The sequence below is a fragment of the Cololabis saira genome, chromosome 2 (assembly GCF_033807715.1).
Source record: "Cololabis saira isolate AMF1-May2022 chromosome 2, fColSai1.1, whole genome shotgun sequence".
Lineage (NCBI taxonomy): Eukaryota > Metazoa > Chordata > Actinopteri > Beloniformes > Belonidae > Cololabis > Cololabis saira.
In genome coordinates, this window is record NC_084588.1 from 11616565 (window position 1) to 11636086 (window position 19522).

General features: G+C 39.1%; 1 protein-coding gene across 1 annotated transcript in view; it reads right to left on the minus strand.

Moving 5' to 3' along the window:
• The window catches only part of LOC133458088 (protein kinase C-binding protein NELL1-like), a 362160-nt gene that overhangs the window by 250725 nt on the left and 91913 nt on the right, over nucleotides 1–19522 (minus strand). The window contains exon 5 of the mRNA XM_061737631.1: nucleotides 3767–3863. Within this exon, the coding sequence (XP_061593615.1) occupies nucleotides 3767–3863 (97 nt within the window). The remainder of the gene's footprint in view (nucleotides 1–3766; nucleotides 3864–19522) is intronic.

The following is a 19522-nucleotide window of genomic DNA, read 5'->3' on the forward strand; positions in this document are numbered from 1 at the left end:
GGTGAAAGACAGAGATTCAAACTCTGTATATTACGCATGCTCGTACACCTTACTATTAGTTTACCTGAGCAGTTTGCAGCAAACAGCATAGCCCACTGCTGAAAGTAAAACGATCTGAAGCACTACTTTGCAATCATGGCTCAACAAATTTTAAGTGGAACGATCTATTTTGTGATTGATCAGATGGTGGGCTCACACTTGTACCAGCCACTAGGAAGATGGCCGGTGTGATCAGGATCCCCGTCTGCCTGTTAAATATCTACGCTTTACAGTACGTGAAGACGACGGTCAGGTTTTTACAGCATTAGCTTTGGAAGTTTAGTTGATGGTTATTTAAGACACTGACAAAAAAACTGTCTTGTGTTTGTGAGTTTCAATAAGAAATTGGGGATTTTAGTTTTTTTTATATTTTAAGAAAAAAAAACCCATCACATTTCTTAAAAGGGGATCTTGAGATTTGAAAATAAATACCAGAAACAGCGTTTCCTGAAGACTCACTGTATGTTGTATCATAAATATGTATTAAAGGATTAGTAGAGCAATAGTTTATGGGTTAGCTTTTCAAGTATTCCCCCCCCAAAGTTAACAGCGGACAACTATTTGTTGTAAAAAGATACTGCCGTGTAATGAACTTCCAGCCAGATGGTCACTTTCTGACGATCAGCTGATCTGCTCCTTTTTCTGTCGCAGAGGCCGCTCTGTGAATATTAGCACCTGCCATCTGGAGCAAGCAGACCTCCAGACATTATTCCATTCAATAAACCAGTCTAGGTCTAGTTAGGAAAGAAATACAACTGCAGTCAACCTTGCTCTGTTTTTTTTCCTCGAGACAGATTTAAAAACTTCTTTTCCCCTTATTACAAGTTTTCACTTATGGCAATATTCTTTAGCCATAAAATCTGATCTGATCTCCATCTAAGTTAAAGCAACAGAACAATGTGCTAGCACACAAACAATTACAATCTCACGACCATTAAGCATTCACAATCATGGTGGAAAAGTACAACCTGGAGTCGGTACATTGGACACCTGAGCTCCTTTACTAAAATCCATTTGGAGATGTGGTTTGGATTGGTAAAAGCTCAAAAGGTACTATGCAGTAACAGCAGAAAGAATCAAGGGATAAATTCATTCTCAAATTTAGCAAAATCTCCTACAGCCTGATATCAAGGTGGCTGTGCTTAAAAGTAAAAGCTGGGTGATGGCCGCACAATAATGACTTAAAGAAATGAAGTAACTCTATTGATGAATGGGTTCGAAAAAATAAAATGGCCCAGCCAGAACCCAGATTTCAGAGATGTTGTGGAATAAACCTGAAGCGGTCCTGGAAAAACAAATAGTTAGAAATTCCTCCTAAACATAGTGCAGGTCTGATCGAGAGCTACCTAAAGCACTTATTTGAAATCATTACTGTCAAAGGAGGTTTGACTGTCTATTAACTTCAAGAGTTCACTTACTTTTTCTTTTAATTTCCTTTGCTTTTAATATTTTGTCGAAGCATATTCAGCCCAGTGTGTTTGTCTATTATTATGACTTAGATCACATTTTGTGTCAAATTAACACAGAAACCCACGTAAACTCAAAGGGTCAACGTACTTTTCTTGCCATTGAAGGTTAAATTGCCCCTTCTGACACGTTAAATGACAGACCCTTGATCCAAGGTGTCACAAACACGCCTTACATCATCCGGTTCCACATGAACATGATGTGAGAACTTCCATTTTCCTTGTCACTTTACACAGGCCTCTATTTTTCTCAGCATCTGTCTCCGCTGCCGACATGCACTTTTGAGTGCTTCCTGCACATCTAGAGTAGGACACACTCAGGGCACAGGGTTGACTGCAGGGCTGAAACTGGATGATTAAGCGGTGTCTTTTTCCTGAGCAGGAGAAGTCGGTCTTTGAAGCATTAATAGAAGGGGAGACGAATAAGCAGGAGGCACCGAAAGAACAGCATCCACCACAATAGCGGTGGTGTCAGAACATAGGGAGGGGGATTACCTTCCACCACAGTAGGGGCGCACGGCTAATCAATAGGTTACAAAAAAGAAAGACAGGAGGACCGCTGATTGCGTGGCAGGTGGGAAGAGCTATGAATATCAAGGTAGTGTTTTCATGTCCCGGTGACACTCCGCCCTGCTTCCTGCCTGCTGTGAGACAATACAGGAGCTGGAGAAAACGAGCAACGATTAAAAATCGACCTCATTGTGATTGAGCAAGCATTTCAAAGCACTAGACGAGATGCATTGAGGGCTCGCCGAGGAGTCGCAAGCACTTCAGTTCTGGATCTTACTCTCACCATTTTTCCTCCACAAAGCATACCAGTGGCTGCGTTTACATGCATCAATAACCCTTTTAAAACCCGAATATTAGCAATAACCCGGTTTTGCACGGCCATGTAAACACCAATAACCCCTTTGAATAACCCAAATTTGCTATGACTCCTGGGTTACTCCTTTTAAAACCCGAATATTCGGTCATGTAAACGCCTAACAGAATATCCCCATCAAAAGGAACAGGAATTTGTTTTCTGCCCATGCTCTTTTCGCAAGGAATCTTGGTCTTTTGAGTCCAGGACGTACTTCTAAACATGGAGAAACCCAAGACCACGCCACACTTTTGGAGTGAGAAGGAGACTAATCATTTTATAAATGTAATGAAGGATATGAACATTTTGGCATTTGTAGATGGTAGAAAGTACCGGGATAGCCAGATTTACAAGAAGGTGAGCGAAAAGTTGCGAGAAGCAGCATTTGTTTTGAATTTGGATACAAGAAGAAGAAGCGGAAATGACGGGAATTGCGTCATGACGTTCTCCGTGGGTCGCTGGTTTGATCCAGATATCCCAAATGATTAATTACCATGTATACAGGGATAACCATGTTTGCTCACGCATGTAAACAGATTATTCCGAATGTTTCAGTAACCAGAATATTAGCAATAACCCGAATTTTGACTGCATGTAAACGTAGTAACTGAGGCCCCGTTTACACGTAGCAAAAACGGTGCCGTTTTCATGCGTTTTGGCCGTTCATTTACACGAAAACGAAGCTCAAAGTCACCAAAAACGATCATTTCTGAAAACTCCGGCCAAAGTGGAGATTTTCAAAAACTCTGTTTTCACGTTTGCTTGTAAACGGAGGGAAACGGACATTTAGGCTTCAGAACGTCACATTATGCGACAGAAACGTCATCAGCGTCATTTGTGCGACCTGTGTTTACAATTTGTTTGGCCACCGTCAATATTTTCTTGTATTTTACCTGTTTTATATTCTAAAGTCACACTTAAAAGTAACTCCACTTCTCTGTCACTCCAAACGAAAGACTCTCGTTCCGTCTTGGAAGTAACTGGCAGTCAAGGCTGATTTATGGTTCCGTGTTACACCAACACAGAGCCTACGCCGTAGGCTACGCCTTCGATTTAACGCGGAACCATAAATCAGGCTTCACACGTGTCATTTGTTGACGTTTTTTTCCAGGATTCTGATTGGCTAGCATGACTTTATGCTTCTCGTTACACTGCCCCCTGTAGGTTTGGCTGCTCATAGCACCTTAACAGCGTATTCATTCGGGTTCGTGTAAATGAAGAGATTTTGAAAACGATGTCGTGTAAACGATGGAATTTTTCAAAACGTAGAGGGGGAAATATCAGTTTTTGTAAATACCCGGCTATGTGTAAACGTGGCCTAAAGCACACTCAGCTATATGGAGTTCTAACAATGTCAATACAATAATTGTGTGAGTGTATGATCTGCAGAGAGTCTTACCTTGAACAGACCATGCTTGTGGCTGTGCTGGCCCAGCCACACTCCGCTGCCTAAGGTCAGCTCCATCTGAGGAGGGTCTATCACCCGCTCATAAATCCTGCCAACAACAAACCAGAGGAGAGAATGTTATGTTAACGACACAGAGATCACAGGCTTTTCTTGTTGTCCTGCACGGACAAGAACACTGATCCAATACAGCTGAGATAAATCCAACACGCTCCCTTCCCCGCGCTGCCTCCCTCCGTGGGAAGCAGAGAGTGTTGAGTGGAGGCTGTTCCCCTCAAGCATGAAAGCCCGTCTCGCTCCACAGCTCTTTAACACGCTATTGACATCTACACTTGGATGTATGCTGGATTAACTGCCCAAGTCTTGACACAGACAAACAGGCCTCGTCATCATTAAACTAAACATCCCAGGCAGGAATCAGCACTCTGATTTCCTGCACTGAGGTGGTGTTAATGATCCTGGTGGGCTCCAAGTGGATGTCAGAACAGTTTGTCAGGTTTTCTCACCCTACCCCACCATGAACACCCAGTAACAAGATGCTTTCCCTTCATTTCTTTACTTCTGCTCCCCTCGTAGGCTACTTACAGTAGCTTCCAACACTTCTCCAACACGGCATGCTTTAGTAGCAATAATTGTTATGCTAATAGCCCTTAAAATTGCAGAGGTGATATTAAACATTACCATTGAGAAAAAAAAAAAAAAAAAACTTCAGGAAAAGTAGTTGAGGATTTCTGCAATAAAAAGAGGAATGGGAGAAGTTAGAAGGTGATTGATCTTGATTTATACCGGTACTGATCCAATGCACATGAATAATGTACCTTTTCCTCTTTCCTTTCTACTTAAAGCACCATTAAGCCGTATACGGTTTTTGTTACACAGAATGAAATGCCTAATGTCAGGATCTCAAGACTACTGCTAATCCCTGAAGCAACACAATCCCTGATACACTAAAAAGTGACATAGGTGGTGGCGGTGTATACATTACATACAACATATGCAATCATACGGCCGTTTAAAAATACACAGTACATATGAACCTACTCTCTAAACATGTAAGCCATTAATGCTGAAAATGATGAAACAATAATGCCAGGTGGTGTACCGAGGCCTCGGGTTGACAAATATTACTGTGTCCAACTCAAATCAAATCAAATATGAATGATAAAAAAGCATGAAAGTAGAGACCCAGTCAAGGATATAAGACCATATCCTTATCAGGTCCTTAAACTGGGTAAATACTACCTCAGAAGAGGAGCAACACATGATACAATCCACTACCATCATTTATCTATGTAACAAAAACTATGTTTTTCTGTAATTGACGGGACCACAATCGGTGAAAACCAGACATAGGAAATGGACACAAATACATCTTAGCAAGTGCGACTCGGATTTGGTTGCATTCACAAAATCTGGGTACATTACAATCATAACAAATACCTCTGTAAACCAACGTATTCTTCTACTACTACTACTACTACTACAACTACTACTGTCATTTAGCAGACGCTTTTGTATTCTAAGGTCAAACGTGAGACCATCTGAAGTTGGCTCATGAAACAGAATGATGATCCAAAACACTTTAGAACATTTACAAAAGTATAGATACAATATCCGAGATGATGTTGATGTAGTCTAGTCAAAGTCAAGACCTCAATCCAATTTAAATGCGGAGAATTTCAAAAAAAGAAAAAAGGCGGGCTTTCTTTTTCCCATGAATAACTGACAACAGAAAAGCAAAATAGTCTTTAACGTTACACTGCATGGAATACAAGCCGCCACCATTCTGTCTTGCCTTCCCTCACCTTTCCCTTTGATCAGCAGCTGTGCAGCGATGATGACTACAAGTTCCTCAGAAGGAAGGCTGTTGAGCAGTGATGCCAATTACGACTGATGTGCTCCAAGGGTGAATTTTCCACATCTGACAGCGCAAGCAACAGACACCAGCAGCCAATTGTTGCGACAGTACAAGACACACACTTAACCCACTGTTTGATAAGTAGCACTCTTACACAAAGCGTGATTAAATGAGGAATAATTACAATTTTCTCTCTATATCCTTTGAAAGTGGAAAAGAAATCCCGCCCTAACTGCAAGCTGAAAAGATGTAGACATACAAGGTGATGCTGGTTTTTTTCAGTCACAATTCATAGAAGGCACAAGCAATAATGAGAAAAGGTTTTAATCTTATTCTTTAATCATCCCGAAATTATTGATTGACTTTGCTGCTAGCATGCAGTAAAACTTAATTCACATAACTCACAGCTTTCACAGAACGATCATCGGATCCACAAACAACATGTATAAACCTGCTTTGGGAGTGGGATGATATAATCAGACATTATTAGAAATGTCATGCTTTAAAGGGAGTACATCATATCAAAACCATGAACTAGGCCCATCCCCCATCTATAACTAGTAAAATAGGCCGCCCTGCTCCACGTTTCCACAGCCCCTCTTAACCTTTATCCTCATCCGTGAATACTAGCGTGAGAAACCCTCATCTCGATACAAAGGAGGCAGGTGCAGAAGTGCTCGCTATCGTTCAAAGGAACGTGTAAACGGAGGCAAAGAGGAGACCGCTGCCTCATGGTCAGCCAGGACTGTAGGAGCACCATATGGCAGACTGTATAAATCCACATCTTGCTACACAGCACATATCTTGTTGACAGTCCATTTCAGTAATAGCCTCCAGGCTTGTCTCATTTGCAACAAATTACTGAGTTAATTTAGAAAAATGACATTTGTTCTTGGATGGTCAGGACCTCAGCCACAGTAAACTCACTGGCAGCCTCCCAAGTCTGTTTTTAAAGCGACACAAAAGAGAAAATAAAAAGACCAGATTTTTTTTTAAAAAAAGAAGAAAAACAGCAACAAAAAGGGAAAAAAAACTAATGGGCTTCATCGTCATCTTCAAAAAGTGCATGTTTTTCAGGCCTTTAGCAACACTAACAGCTCCCCTTCAAAAGACATTATCATTGACCTCGTCATTTCCTCTGCCAATATTTGTTGGCCACATTAAACTCCAGAACAATTTCAATTTTCCACTAGTTGAGTGTGAGACAGTTTGTTACGTTTGTTGCTTTTCTTTGGCAGAGATGAAATATGGAGTTAACATACCTTTTGAATCACAGAGACTGCAGGGTACACAATCCTTATAACTAACTCGAGGTTTTCTTTAAAAGAAATTACAAAAATCGAACACTGATGGGGATATAACCAGACCCCATCCCCAACTGGACCATATCATTTATTTATTGATACATCATAGAACAGCTCAAACTGCTTTTTGTTCATAAAATCAGCACTATTAAATTAAAATCACTTTTATTCCTTTCTCAATAAATACAATTAGCTTCTTAAGTTTATGTAACGTTAAAGGCAAGTACTGACTGACAGAGGCCTCATAACTTTACTCCCACGATAGCAGTAAAAATAACTAAAAGAACATTGAGATATAAAAACTATAACCACGTCTGAAAACAAATAGCTGAAACTAAAGGAATACAAATACCCAGGGCCACTTCTTGCAATGTGGACGATGCATACTCATACGGTCCCCTGTAGCTACTACTGGGCCACAAGTGTAAGATCAGCCTGAATATACAGGACTGTCTCAGAAAATTAGAATATTGTGATAAAGTCCTTTATTTTCTGTAATGCAAAAATGTCATACATTCCAGATTCATTACAAATCAACTGAAATATTGCAAGCCTTTTATTATTTTAATATTGCTGATCATGGCTTACAGCTTAAGAAAACTCAAATATCCTATCTCAAAAAATTAGAATATTCTGGGAATCTTAATCTTAAACTGTAAACCATAATCAGCAATATTAAAATAATAAAAGGCTTGCAATATTTCAGTTGATTTGTAATTAATCCAGAATGTATGACATTTTTGTTTTTTTAATTGCATTACAGAAAATAAAGAACTTTATCACAATATTCTAATTTTCTGAGACAGTCCTGTACAGTGGAGTGTTTTTGGGGAGTCTGCATTTCCCCCCCAAAAAAACATGCATTTTCAATTGTAAGTTGGTTTGGATGAAAGCATTTACTAAATATAACGCAACTGAACAGCACTAGTTGTGTAGACCACAGTAGCCCCAGAGCAGTGGTGTTCAACCCTGGTCATCAAGACCCCTGTCCAGCATGTTTTAGGCCACGTTTACACATAGCCGGATATTTACAAAAACTGATATTTCTCCCTCTACGTTTTGAAAAATACCATCATTTACATCACATCGTTTTCAAAATCTCTTAATTTACACGAACCTGCATAAATACTCTGTTAAGGTGCTATGAGCAGCCAAACCTACAGGCGGCAGTGGAACGAGAAGCATAAAGTCATGCTAGCCTATCTGAATCCTGGAAAAAAACATCAACAAATTACACGAGTAACTTCCAGTTACTTCCAACAGGTCGCATGCATGACGCTGGTGACGTTTCTGTCGCACAATGTGACGTTCTGAAGCCTAAATGTCTGTTTCCATCCGTTTACAAGCAAACGTGAAGACAGAGTTTTTGTAAATCTCCACTTTGGCCGGAGTTTTCAGAAACTATCGTTTCTGGTGATTTGAGCTTCGTTTTCGTGTAAACGAAGGGCCAAAACACATGAAAACACCACCGTTTTTGTTACGTGGAAACAGGGCCTTAGACGTTTCCCTGCATCAACACACCTGATTCTAATTGGTGATCATTATCAGCTTGTCAAAAAGGTCTGCACCAGTCTGTTAATGACACAGCCATTTGTGTCATGGTGTTTCAGCACACCATGACACAACGCTGGGAAACATCTAAAACATGCAGGATTTTTTTTTATCTTTTTTTTTTAATCGATAAATATATATATATATATATATATATATATATATATATATATATATATATATATATATATACATATATATACATATATATACATATATATACATATATATACATACACATACATATATATATATATATATATATATATATATATATATATATATATATATATATATATATATATATATATATATATATAAAAATGTTATATAAAATGTTTGCTTTTCCAAATGAAACTCATTAAAAGTAAAATCCTCTGTGGTGCATGAGGAGTGTTCATCCTGGAAGTTATCCGTGATTGTGACAAGAGTACAACCAGCACTGTGATCCGTAAACCCACGCATCCAATTTAATAATGCCAACCACACCTATTTTTAGATTTTGTACATATCCCTCATGGTAAATGGCGGTTCTTTTCTATCTAAAATAAAACGTGGCTGGTCTATAACAAGTCTATAACAGTCTATAACAAGACTCCAGCTATTTTACCTGCTTCCTGTGATTTTATCCTTGACAATTTTGACAGAAAACGTACGTCAAGCCTGGTCCACTAAAGACAAAACATGTCAAAACTAAGCTTACAGTCCTGTAGAGAAATTATGAAATTGGACAACTCAAATAAAACTGCTGAAAGAAAATGGAGGAAAAACAGACTGGCAATAAATGATGAAATTCTACAAGGACACCTCAGAAACTACAACACTGAAGTTAAACAGGCAAGAAACAACTACTTTGCCAAACTAATCACTGAAAATAAAAATGATGCCAGAGTTCTTTTTTCTACTATTGGCAATCTAAACCAACCCTGATTTTCACAAACACAGACTTTGTTTGAATGACCTTATGGGAAGAATTTGCAAAACACTTCAGGGGTAAAACCGATTTTATTAGAACCAACATTTTATGTGACCAACAAAGTGTTTGTAATGAATGGTACAGGCTACCAGAGAAGCTGAGGGCTGCAGAGAATATCCACATTTTTAAAAGAAGGCTCAAAACCTACTTTTTAAATCTGGCTTTTCACTAATACCCCTCTTTGTTTTAGACTTTCCATCTTAGATTTTCTTTCAGTCCTGTTTTAATGCAATCTTACTATACTGTAAGAATATGGTAAACACATCTGTAGCTACATACAAATATTGCAAACCACCGGTATTTAAACAATCGGTAGACGAGGCATTTACGGTATATATCATAAAACTCCAAGCTTAAATGAAGCGTCATACTTTTATTTTTATTCTTTCGTACATTAAGGTTTACGTCCATGGCGTAAATGTAAAATTAAATTGTGAATTGTTTCTTTCTCAGCTTAACAGTTATTGTCTGTTTACTTACCCGGTTCTTCCTGAGTCTCCTCTCCTTTTCCCTCTTTCATCTCTCCTTCTTTGCTCTGACAATCATGCACAAATATATTGTATTCAACTAGATGAAAAATTACATAACTATTGAAAAATAAATAAACTATACTGATAAACTCCTCTCTTTCTTTGTACTCTCAACCAAATATAAAATAAAAACCAAATAATGTTTTTTATATCTAAGAAATTATCCAAATTACACCATTTTAATCAAATATTCGGTTGCAATGGGAAATTAGGTCAGACCGTGTGATCATACAGTCTTACCTGAATCTGGCTCTTTTTATCTAAAAATGTCTATGATACGGCTTTATGTCTGTCTGTCTGTCTGTCTACGCACGCGCGCGCGCACACACACACACACACACACACACACACACACACACACACAGTAGGATAGTGTACAGCGTTAATGGGCATCAGTTCAGTCAGTTAGCTCATCAGCTAATCATACAAACAGAGGACAGTGGTTGACTGACCACCTGTAACATTTCCTCGCAAGAAAAAACGTCAGCTAACGCCTACCTAATATAAATGATGATAATAATGCGTTATAGTTGCCACTCTGCTCTGGAAGCGCGAAGACGCTCTCTGAAGCCCATGGAGGGGGAGGGGGGAGGAGGTACGGGGTCAAACCATTGTGGAAGCATGGGGGGGGGGGGGTCGGGGGGGGGGCTGCTGTACTTTGTTGTTAAAATATTACGTTTAAACCATATACTGTATATGGTTTTGACATTTCGTCAGCTTATTAAACATGGATATACAACAAAAAATAAAAAAACATCTCTTAAATTGTAGGGGTGCTGGGGTTGAATTTAGGGGTGCTGCAGCTCCCCCTAAAACAGGCTAGAAACACCTATGCTGTTAAGTTTCACTCAGGCAGTCACCACTGTAAAACGTTGTAAACAATGCCAATAGTTTGACTGAATTAGCAACAGTAACTAAGGTAAAATATAGTAACAGTAATTTACCAATAGTTTAATTCTATGTCCTTGGTTTATCTGCTATAAGCACATGCCTGTGCATGGTACATAATTTCATTTTTAAAGTGACGTCATATTCAGCAACAAAAAATAAGACTTCTGTGATCCAAATTACTAGAGCTGAAGTATTTACTGTAGCAGTCTGTAGGAAATACAAAAATATAATGTGGCCAGACCAAAAACCTATGACAATACATGGCTACATAAATATTGTGAGCCTGGCACTTTATTTTTCACAGAACAAAAAAAAAAAAAAAATCCACTAGAATTGACACAGGATGTGTCTTATCACGTGGTAACAAGGTGCAGCTCATTGTACCAGTTAGTGTTTAGATAACTTGTTCACAGCTGAAACATATTAATCACCAAAGTATTTTTGCAGTGGGAGACTCTTACCGACTTGTTTAGTTAAATCCAGCTCGTGCCCCTTTTTTTTCTTTTTTTTTTTTGAAGCCAGGCAGCATATTTGAACAGGAACAAAGAGGAGCAATGAAAGCAAAACGCACAAAAATTACAATGAGACAACCTTTCCTTTGTGAGGGAAAATTATGCCCCACCAATTCTAATGTGCTCATAATAATTGACCTGATTCTCAGTTAAAGTCCATTTACTGTGACACGATATGGATTTCAGCTCATTTACATGGGGAATTTTACTCAGCTGTACAGAGACTGCTAATTATCTGCACTTGCAGTAATGTACTGTATATTTTAATGGCATACTTCTTTACTGTGTCCATGTTTAATTACAATCATTTTAGCAGACTTAGATTTCCTGAATTATGGTGGATTGATTCTAGCGCTGTAAAAGTTGCAAACTGAAGTTGGCGGGATCATTTTCAAAAGCCTTTTGGTTTATAAATCAGACACACACAATTTCAAGCATATTGCAGAAGAGTATAAGAACTCTATCATTACAGTGTAATTTTTTAAACTTATTTGTGTCTGGCTTCACCTCAGCATCTCACAATTTGTGTAATTTCCAATCTTAGAAGGTACACTCTTGTGGATCGTGTCTTATTTCACTAGGTCTCTTTGTCTCCTTCTAGCTCCAAACCTTTATTTCTGCAGCTTGTAATTGTGTTTTTCTTGCCCACTGCAAATCTCTGAGCACAATCACTCCTCAGCTGTCACAACCAGTATTCTTCAATCCAGGTTCTCACTGCCCTGTGCGTTTTAGATGATTGCCTGTACCAACATACTTGATTTAAATGAATGGATCACCCTCAGCTTGTTATCAAGGTCTGCACAAATCGGTCAAGGTGGACTCACACTAGCCAAGTGATACCAGGCCATGCTTCAGCATGAAAAGAGCACTCACTCTAGTCGCTCAAACCAACATTTAGCAGTCTAGGGTACTTTAGGTATTGTCTGATCTTATGAATGCACTCTCAATAACCAACTAATTAAACCCGGGTGTGGACTGAACTATGAAGTGGCGAGGAAGAGACAGGATTCACGAAAATATTGGTACATTTACAACTTAGACTTTAAGCTGTTCAGTTAATGTGTTCGTGAGTTGCCGTAGTGCAGTTAGACTTTTAAATATTTGCATGCATTACAACACTGTAGCCTTGTGGCTCCAAAAACAATTGATTAGGAACTGGTGCTTTGTTTTGACATAAAGGCTTTGCATACATTATACCGAGTGGATACAGAATCGAGACAAAATATACCCAGGAGCTAAAAAAGTGCCCCATTTTAAAGAAGAAAGAAAAACTACTTACATGCTCAGCACATATCTGTGCACAATAATGAGATTGTGCACAATTTGTTCTTTAACGGTTTTCTAATTATTTTTTTCTTAATCTCTGTGAATACAACGATTAATCTTATTTATTTCTCATTGATCTTGTGTATTTATTTTTCATGGTATTATGGCATGGTACAAAGGTCTCAAATGTAAAATATTCAACATTTGAAGCAGATCAAAACATTTCATCAAAGTTGTCCTAAGACCTGATATTGTTCTTAATTCTTGCTTAACATGTCGTTTTGAATAACTTAAAATGCTGACTACTGTCTGTATCAAATATGATACATATGGTATTACGAGGTTAATAAAGCACATGACTAGCAGAGTTATTATGACCATCTGTAATTTCATTCAACAATAACATGTATTTATTGGTATAGTTCCTACTGAACAGTGGTGGACAGTAACGGAGTAAATTTACTTGAGTACTGTACTTAAGTACATATCCAGAGGATTTGTACTTTACTTGAGTATTAGATTTTTTTGGTACTTGTTACTCTTACTTGAATACATTTCCAAGACAAATATTTTTACTTTTACTCGAGTAAATTTCTAGGAAGGCTGAAAAATACTCGTTACTTTCAGGTCTGCTCTTTTTTCTTCTTCCCTAAAATCCTATTGGACACAAGCTGTTTTTGTCAAAGGAGGAGACCTATCACAGTGCACGCTCTCCACTGGGATGTACGTAAAGCGGAAATACGTCAAGCCTCCTCAAAACGATACCGCCAAAGTAGCCTGCGTTTGTCAAGACAGAGCCGCAACAATTAATTTAGAAAAAATATAGTAATTTACTGATGTGGAAAATAAGAAATTTACTCTTACTCTTACTCTTAATTTTACTTAAAGTAAATTTAAAAGCATTTACTTTTGGATACTTAAGTACCTTTAAAAGCAAGTACTTTTCTACTCTTACTCGAGTAATATTTTGACTGAGCTACTTTTACTTGTAACGGAGTAAATTTTGACCAGTAGTATTTGTACTCTTACTCAAGTACTGGGGTCGAGTACTCTGTCCACCTCTGCTACTGAACAAGTACAATTGTTACAGAATTACTTTTATACATTTTGAGAGTTAACTCACTTCATTATAAAGACCAGAAAGAGGTCATTGTTTTCGCCCAAAGTATTAACTTTTAATGCTGTCGAGGTATATTATAGCCTAGAAATCTAGACGTACCACGAGCAAATTTGCTTGGCAGGTAAATCTAGCTACCAACCATTGGAACTCATTAACTATGCCTATAAGTCGTGGGGAGCCAATCAAATCAGTCTATTCTTGTAGAGGGAGTCTCTGGGCGCACTTTACTCGATGACAACAGAACTGCAACATAATCTGGGTGGGAAACAGTGAAGATGGCTGCGCGCAGCCGTTCATGCCACCCCTTGGAAAGGGAGGCCCTAGGGATCTTTTCAGAACCTACATCTTCCTAGATATTGGTTTGATCCATCAGGCTTGGTGTATTATACCACTAAGTTTTCTTTCAGTGTTACTACTACAGAACAATTAAAGAAAATGAATATAAGTTTGATCAATAAATCAGTCAAGCCTAAAGAAGGACGTGGAGTAACATTATACTGGTGTCCTGGTTTTACCTCAGTCTTTTCATTCTGGCAGCCATCAGTACAACTCTGCAGCATCTACAATCTGCCCGTCTCTCTTATGAGACTTAAGTGCCAGTTCTGCTCAGAGAAGAGCTCAGAGAAGAGCTCTGCCACCCGTAGTAGCTCAAAGACGATGGCCTTATGCTAAAAGACGACAGGCGGGGGTTTGAGTTAGCATTTCCAATCGGGGCTAGGTCATCTTTTAGGAGACATGATAAACAGAAATACACAAAGAAATATGCTTGAGATATGATTTATTTTCTTGCTGTGTGGTTTGGGATGCCAAAAAAGAAAGAACAAGTAAATCTAACCAAAAAGAACCAGCGTATCCTTCCTGAAAAAGGCAAAGAAATTGCTCCCATGAAACTAGAACAGATCCTAATAAGATGGCACATATATCATGTTTAATGGATGAAACGACCCAAATTCCTTTACCCCGAACATTTCTGCTGGGGACAGTGCTGATTTTACCTGTAATATTGTATGTAGATGAAAATGGAGTTTAATCTGGCTTTGTCACCCAAATCCCAAGTGAACTATGTGCCTGCTTCTACACAATGTCATATCTGTAATTACTTCACCTCAACAATGACCTTATCTGTTGACGGAAACTCCTGTCCTTTTCTGATAAGGTACAGCTGCTGTAGCAGTAGATGTAGTCCTATTAGGACAAAAATATTAAAACACTGAAGAAGCAGCAAGTCCCCTGGGTCTCCTTGGCACATGGAGCTGCTCCTCTCTGCCACACGGGGCTCCAGCTACACCGCCTGCAGGTGTGGGTTCTACCCTGCTGTGTCCGACAGAAGAAGGCGACGGTAATGACACACTTCATCACATGTGACACAAGAGAATAGTGCCCCTCCGACCCAAGAAAACCCATCAAGCAACCCTACATATCTGTAAATCTGTCCCTGAAAAAAACAAATCAAACACTTGGGCGTTGGGATGATGGGGCTCAAAGGGGGTTAATGAGGGCAGTCTTTGTCCCGGTAAATATTTGCAATATTTAACAAGAGGCTTGGACAGGTTCCCAATGACAGTAGCCAATGCTAAGATGAAACACGGGAAGGGAGAAAAGAAACTCTAAAAGCAGGGTTCCTACACATTTTTTAAGGTCAAATTCAAGCACTTTTCAAGCACTTTCAAGGGTCATTTTTAAAATCTTCAAGCACCTTATCGCTGGGGTAAAATATCTACAGGAATATATATAATAGTAATTATTTTTTCTGCTTTTTATCACAATTATGTACATTGTATCATGCTGTAAACATCTAGTTATGTTTCATCTTACTGATTTTATTTCTCCTTAACTCCATAACTAAACTATACAGTCTGATCCCAATTTTGTGAAAGACACAGAGTTATAATTTAAAGCACTTTCAAGCAATTCAAACTAAAATTCAAGCACTTTTCAGGCCTTGAAAACACAACATTGAAATTCAAGCACTTTCAAGGATTTCAAGCACCCGTAGGAACCCTGTAAAAGGAATAATGAAAAAAACCATAAAGGAGCACTGAAAGGAAGTGGAAGGAGGTGCTTGATCTCCATGTTTTGTTGGTGTTTATTTCAAACATGAACAGACAAGATGTCATCCAGCCATAATCATGTTCAGCATTCAGAGCAAGAAGATGCCAGTTTATGATGATATTGATTCTGGTCAGTCTCGTCTCCACAGACATTTCCAACATGCATCAGGGGCCGCAGCTTCCCCATACTAATTGCAAGAGGTTCAGAAACAGAAGACTGGGGATGGAAAACAGGTGATGACTTTTGCATCCGAGGAATGGCATGCTTTCGACATAAATTTTAATTCCAGTCAAAGGTCCATCGGTGCATGCTAACTCACCCGAGGAGCACACTACAGAGAATCAAATGAAAAAAAAAGTCTTTGAATTCGACACCACTTCATTGACCTTTAAAACTGTCCTTCATTAGGCTGCGGAGCAGCAGGAGTAATTACTCAGAGGCCTGTATGAGCTGCTGCACTGGAAGCAGATTCACCCATTGATCTAAATGTGGCCCCAAAGGCTTCTTCTTGGTTTCACTGTGTGCCCTGTGAGGGGTTTACATCACTACCACCCAGTGCTTTCCCCTCCAAAACACAAACTGCATTTCAAGCCCAGAAGCGTCAAGGTTACGGGCTGCACTATGCAGCAGCACTAACCTGATTTCAACTCATTACTATTCTTTGTGCCGAACCCTTCTTTTGGCAGGGGCGTTGATGATCAGGTAATGAAATAATGAATGGTTGCTGCTCTACTGATCTGCACTGGCACTGCCCTTCACAGGAAATTAAAGCGTTACACTTGTACCCCTTATTTGGAATAAGAGAATGTTTCCATACATGGTTTAGCCCAGACCTGTTCATCCATGTCAATACCTCAAATAAAATGTTCATTAAAACATCAGTGATTATTATTATCAGGTGGAAAAAAACAGCATTGGAAACCAGTATTAATAATAAAAAAGGGGGAAAAAAAAACAAAGCACCAGAGAACACAACCATATTATCAGATGAAGCTTAGCCTCTTTACAGCTCTATCATTAATCTAATGTTCCATTCCATTATAATAGCCTTTTTCTTATCGAAATTATAGTTCCAGCCAGGCAGATGAGCTGCTTAGGAGGTAGGAAAAGAAAAGAATAAAGCTTCCAGCTCACTGAGCAAAGTCAGGATGTCATTTTCAGGCTGCTGGACACAAAAACAGAACACACTGTATCATTAAGAGATCTTTAAGGTGGCGCGCTCCCAGTGTCTGCCCTCCTTCATCAGCTGACTGTATAATGAAACAGACCATGCTTTGGTGCTTGCATTCACCCATAAACCTAATCAAGAACCCGCATGAATGAAGAAACAGGGTTGTTATCACAACCCACATGTGATGATGATGACGACGACTTTCATTATATAAAAACTTTAAAAAGAAGCAAAAAATATTAAGGAACCTGCAAATTTATTTTAGCTAGTTATATTAAAAATAATATTTTTAAATTAAAAACGGAAGAATAACTAGTATTGTCAAATGACTCTTCTTCATGTCTTTCTTTTTTCTTTTAAAGTTACGACCCCTGCAGGGCGTCTTGTGGTTGTTGATTCTGAGAACCTTGGTCTGATTGCTCGACTGCTGATTGATTACTGGGCCCCGCTAGTTCCTCTGGTTATTTAAACCCTGGCTTCAGTTCCATTTCTGGGGGCTGTACTGGAAAGTAGGATTAGATGCATTCAAGTGTGCCTTTCGGCTTCCTGCAGTGGCCTTAATGGCCATCAAAAACTGCAAACTGGGTAAGAGGTGGAGGGTAAGAACACTGGAGTCACGCTGGCCACAGCTAAGTAACTTCAATGAAACTTTACTTACTTTATGCAGCATTTGTTCTGTGATGAATGCAAAACAAGCATTTAGGTAGTATTTGCTCTGTGAATATTAAAACTCTGGGAATGGACAGGTCAACACTTGCTTCATAGTGTCAGTGATACTGATACGCTTTTTTTAACTTTCAAATGGTCTGCATCATTATTATTACTTTATGTATTTTATTATTGATGGAGATTGTATGCATAGAGTCTGCAGTTATAAATCCCCAGGATTTACTGGTCTTTACTGGTCTTTTAATGCCACAATTGCTGTTAAAAAAAAGACACGAATGCATCTGGTGGTGCTTCCTGCGTGTTCCAAAGACAAACCATCTCAGTAGATTATGAAAACACTACAGACGGTTATCCACACAAAGAAGATCATCGCCGGCCCTTACCCGCTCACTTCTGGACTCAGAAAACACTTGCCATCACTGCCTCAGGCCAGTCATCATCAGATTGTCTTCCTGCCCTCAGGAAGGCTATACAGAGCAATCGAAGCACACACTATCAGAAACATGATGCCCCCTAGCCAACAAACTAATCAACTATAGTTCTAATGTATTTATTTATCATCCCATGACATTTCACTGCAGAAGGTGCAATAATTACCAGTCATAGGCACGTTTCCACTAGCAGCAGTTCAGGGTGAACCTGTCAAACAGGAACCAAAAATGTCCGATAATGCACATTTTCTGCTGTTCACAAAGACTAGCAGCTTATAACGAGATGAAAAAGAAGAACGCAAAAGCAAAAGAATAAAAAAGAGAAAGAAAAACGTGAACAATGGATGCCACTTGTGTTTTTTTTTTTTTAAAAGACACTAGTCACTCGAGTGCAATAACCTGTTTTTCCGAAAGTGCAATAACCTTCTCCCTCTAAATACCTCACTGGTATTTTTTTTATATTTTATATTGCTCTTTTTTTATTATTTAGCTATTTATTGGTTATTTTTATTTTTTTTAGGATATACCTTTTCATACTTTGATGTGTATTTTGTAAAAATTGTTGAGCGTGTGTATGTTTGCTGCTGCACAAGTCTCCTCTGGCGGATCAATAAAGTTCTATTCTATTCACACAGTATGCTTGAGATTAAAAGAAAACCCCTGCCAGACCTTTACATTGGTGCAATACGCCAACGAGACCTGAACCGACTCGCTTGTAATCTCAAACTTCATCAGATGAACTCATAGCAACATGTTTCTGGTTCAAATGAGTTGTGGTCACATGATTTACAGTATGTTCACGTGGGAGTGCTGCATGTAATTTAGAAATCCCGGGTCGCAGAGACCCCCCCGCCACGCCAGGAGGTTCCTGGTGGCCAACCTGAGCACCTCTCCTACTACAGGGACGCACCCTGTTTCACCCCCTAAAGGTTCCTGAAAGCCACTTTTGCAGGACCAGTCCTGGTAATGGAGACACGCACCAACAATCCAGCCTGGAAGAACCTACCCAGAACTCCAATTAGTGGAAACACGCCTCAACATTCAGCCTGTAGGCAGGTAGTTAGCAGTTGAGTCCAAATGGAGCCAATCACTCCTCTTTAAAGACACAGAGGTGGCCTGCTTGAGCGATAATTTTAACTGAAATATTAATGACTCCAAATTATATATGGGCCAAATGAAATGACTGATGTGGAATAACGTGCACTGTTAACGAGCTCCTGGTTGTTTCGAGCCATGTAAAGTGCATCTACATTATGGGCCCGATTTACTAAGATCCTAAATAAAGAGTACTAAATTGCGTGTGCACTGAAAAAGTTTGCACGTGCTGTTGTTGTGTGTTTTGCGGGTGATCAACTAAGATTGCGTGCGCAATTGATAACAGGTGCAAACCTCAGTATTTAAATGAGGTGTTGCGCGTCT